Here is a 3,636-nt window from a genome sequence, read left to right as displayed (position 1 = left end):
TCCCACCAACAGTGCAAGAGGGTTCCCTTTTCTCCACACCCTATCCAACATTTATTGTTTGTAGATTTTTTGATGATTGTCATTCTGACTGATGTGAGGTGATACCTCATTGTAGTTTTGATTTGCATTTCTGTAATGATTAGTGATGTTGAGCATCCTTTCATGTGTTTGTCGTCAATCTGTGTATCTTCTTTGGAGAAATGTCTATTTAGGTCTTCTGCCCATTTTTGGATTGGGTTGTTTGTTTTTTTGATATTGAGCTGCATGAGCTGCTTGTATATTTCAGAGATTAATCCTTTGCCCGTTGCTTCATTTGCAAATATTTTCTCCCATTCTGAGGGTTGTCTTTTCATCTTGTTTATGGTTTCCTTTGCTGTGCAAAAGCTTTCAAGTTTCATTAGGTCCCATTTGTTTATTTTTGTTTTTATTTCCATTTCTCTAGGAGGTGGGTCAAAAAGGATAAGCAAGGGTGCTTTTTATCCTGTCAGCCCCTTTTTGCTTTGCAATGATCTCTTTTAACCCTCATGCCACCCCAGTGAGGAAAGTATTATTATCATTGCTATTTGACCGACAGAGAACACCAAGGTTGAAAACTTGCTCAAGGTCACCCACCTAGAAAGCTGCCAACACCAGAACCCTAGCCCTAAAGTCCTTACAGTCTCTTCTACACAGGCTAGATGCCATGAAGGACAGGAAAGAGGGCCACCCTCCAAGCACACAGCACTCCTCCCTCTCGGAGCTGCTGACAAAGACATTGTGTCCTCATCCATAACATGGGCATGAACATAACTACCCCACCATGAATGCAGTGATGCTCCTGGGTGTTTCTTGCTACTTGGTGCTCTAGAGGGGCTCAATAACCTGCAACTGTAATTAATGCTAATCAGGAAGTTGACCTCTTTCCCCAGGACAGGTGGGAGCCACTGAAGGGTTTAGAGGGAGGGAGGCAGGCTGACTAGGCTGACTCCCAGCTTTTTCCCAACCACAGTGGCCCAAGAGGAGCTGGTGACTCTGCAGAGTAAACTGCATGATATCACACTGCCCGACTTCAGTGGGGACGCCAAGGTCAAACACATCGGCAATGTGTACTATGAATTCCACAGGTGGGGCTCTGAGGTGACTGGGCAGGGGCCGGGGGGGGGCGGTCCGGAGAGGAAGGGAGGGAGAGCCCCAGGACTGGCTCGGGACGTCTCTGGGGCAGACGGTGGGATGGTTCCTTGCAGAATTCAGAGGGAAGTTCTGGGAGGAACTTGGGCCCCTTCATTCATTCATACAACAAATATTAATGAAGACCCACTAGCTGTGTGACCTGAGCCTCAGCTTCCTTATCTGTAAAATGGGGATAACTTGCTGCCTCTTTGGAGTGATAATCCAGGCTCTGGCCTGGCCACTGGATGTAGCCTGGAAGGGAAGCTTAAACATTGTTTTAAATAAACCTTAAATTTTAGATGTAGTAGCCCTCTTAGCCCTGAGTTTGGCACATCTGGAGGAGTCAGCTAAAGTTTCCTGGACGTGGTGGCATTTGAGCTGAGTCTTCAAAGGATATTTAGACCTGAGCAGCTGATGCTTTTTTAAAAAAAGTCATCAAACACTTCTTGAAGGATTAACAATGGAGCGGGGGGCAATTGAGCCCACAGCTCATCACGTACCTCTCTGCTCACCACTGATGGCTTCATTCAGTCCTTTTTTAATTCAGTCCATCAGTAAACATCTATTGGGCACCTACTGTGTACCGGGCAAAGAAGATGGCACTTGACCATTCTTTTCCCACTGATGGCTCCACAATACATGTCATCTTGGTTTGCTTCTCCCAGTCCTTTTGTGTCTCTTCTTGAGGCTGCCTTTGGCCTTCTCTGAATCTGATTCCCCCACCTGGAGGTGTGGATGATGGGCTGCATCTATGCACCTTACTCAGGATCCCAGCCAGGGGGCACACGAGCTCTGATCCTGACTGTGCAGCTTTGGGCAAATGCATCCCTTCTGAGAGATTCTATGTCGCCCTCTGTAAAAAGGGAACCTGAACAGTGCTGAACCCCTCTGTGAGACAAACTGACATAATGCATGTAAAGTACTTGGCATGGCTGCCTGGTCAGCGCAGGGCACACAGCAGGTAAGTGTGGGGAGCCAGAAGCCTGTCTGATGCAGGCTCAGCTGGCCTAGTCCCCGTAGGATGGGGGCAAGAGCAAGACCCCTGCTGAGGCTGGACCTGCCTCTGCCTCCGGGCTGATGCCGCTTCTGTGGGTCTCTCTCCAGCCTGGACATCCACAGCTGTGAGCTGCTCGGCTCTGCTCTGAAGCCCCTCCCCAGCCACGGCCTGCATTTCTCCGTCTCCGACTCTTTCATCAGAGTCAAGGGCAAGTGGAAGGTGCGCAAGTGGATACTGTAAGTTGACTCTGCTTTCAGGCCCTCGGAACCTTGGCTTTGGCTTTCATTCCACCCTTCTTGGGTCCAAGGTGTTCCTAGCTTTCCCCCATAGCAGACCCCGAGGCAAGAATTCAAGTGCAAGTACTTTATCTGGGGAGCGACCTAAGGAAACATAGAGGAGGTGTGCAAAAGTGAGGTGGGGAAGAAGGAGGTCGGCTTGGCAGCTACTGGAGCTCAACCCTCCCGGGGACCCCTGGGGACAGTGTAGGCAGAGCACACCTCTGAGGTACCCCAACCTCCTGTTTGCCATTGGTCAAGGGTAGCTCTCAGGGGCACGACCTCTCCAGCACTTTGAACTCTTCTCTGACCTCTGAGGTCCTTGGATGGAAGGTGGGTTAGTCTCCTTGGGCTAGTATAATGAAATGTCACAGACTAGGGGGTTCAACCAACAGAAGTTTATTTTCTCACACTTCTGGAGGCTGCAAGTCCAAGATCAAGATGTGGGCAGGTTTAGTGTCTTCTGAGACTTCTTTCCTGGGCTTGCAGACGGCTGCTCTGTTGCCATGTCCGCACATGGTCATCCCTCCATGAGCCTGTATCCCTGGTGCTTCTCTGTGTGTCCAAATCTCCTCTTCTTAGAATGACAGATTGGACTCTAGCCCACCCTAATGGTCTCATTTTAACTGAATCACTGTCTCAAATACAGTCACGTTCTGGTTACTGAAGGGCCTTCGACATTTGAATCTGGGGGGACACAGTTCAGCCCATAACAGGAGGGCAACTATGGGTGACCTGGCCATATAGACACTGGAGACCTGTCCTGTCCTACACAGTAGCCTCTGGCCACATGTCCTTACTGAATACATGAAAAGTGGCTGGAACAAATGGGGATCTGTCGTAAGTGTGAAACACCAGATTTGAAGATTCAGCACAAAAAAGAACATAAGAAATCTCATTAATAATTTTTACATTGATCACATGCTGAAATGATAATCATATACTATTAAAATGATTCTCACCTTTTTCCTTTTGCTTTTTTTAAAGTGGCAACTAGAAAATTTTAAATTACCCATGTAGTTCACATTATATTTCTGTTGGACAACACTGCTTTAGAAAGATGCTCAGGGGCTTCCCTGGTGGCGCAGTGGTTGAGAGTCCGCCTGCCGATGCAGGGGACACGGGTTCGTGCCCCGGTCCGGGAAGATCCCACATGCCGCGGAGCGGCTGGGCCCGTGAGCCATGGCCGCTGAGCCTGCGCGTCCGGAGCCTGTG

The 3,636-nt window shown here is 49.1% G+C and overlaps 1 protein-coding gene across 1 annotated transcript in view; it reads left to right on the top strand.

Moving 5' to 3' along the window:
- The window catches only part of LBP (lipopolysaccharide binding protein), a 28,627-nt gene that overhangs the window by 4,371 nt on the left and 20,620 nt on the right, over nt 1-3,636 (top strand). The window contains exons 2-3 of the mRNA XM_055090656.1: nt 989-1,103; nt 2,254-2,382. Coding sequence (XP_054946631.1) covers nt 989-1,103; nt 2,254-2,382 — 244 coding nt within the window. The remainder of the gene's footprint in view (nt 1-988; nt 1,104-2,253; nt 2,383-3,636) is intronic.

This window comes from Physeter macrocephalus, chromosome 14, assembly GCF_002837175.3.
Source record: "Physeter macrocephalus isolate SW-GA chromosome 14, ASM283717v5, whole genome shotgun sequence".
Lineage (NCBI taxonomy): Eukaryota > Metazoa > Chordata > Mammalia > Artiodactyla > Physeteridae > Physeter > Physeter macrocephalus.
The sequence above is the reverse complement of the archived record's forward strand: the minus strand, read 5'-3'. Positions and strand labels throughout refer to the sequence as shown.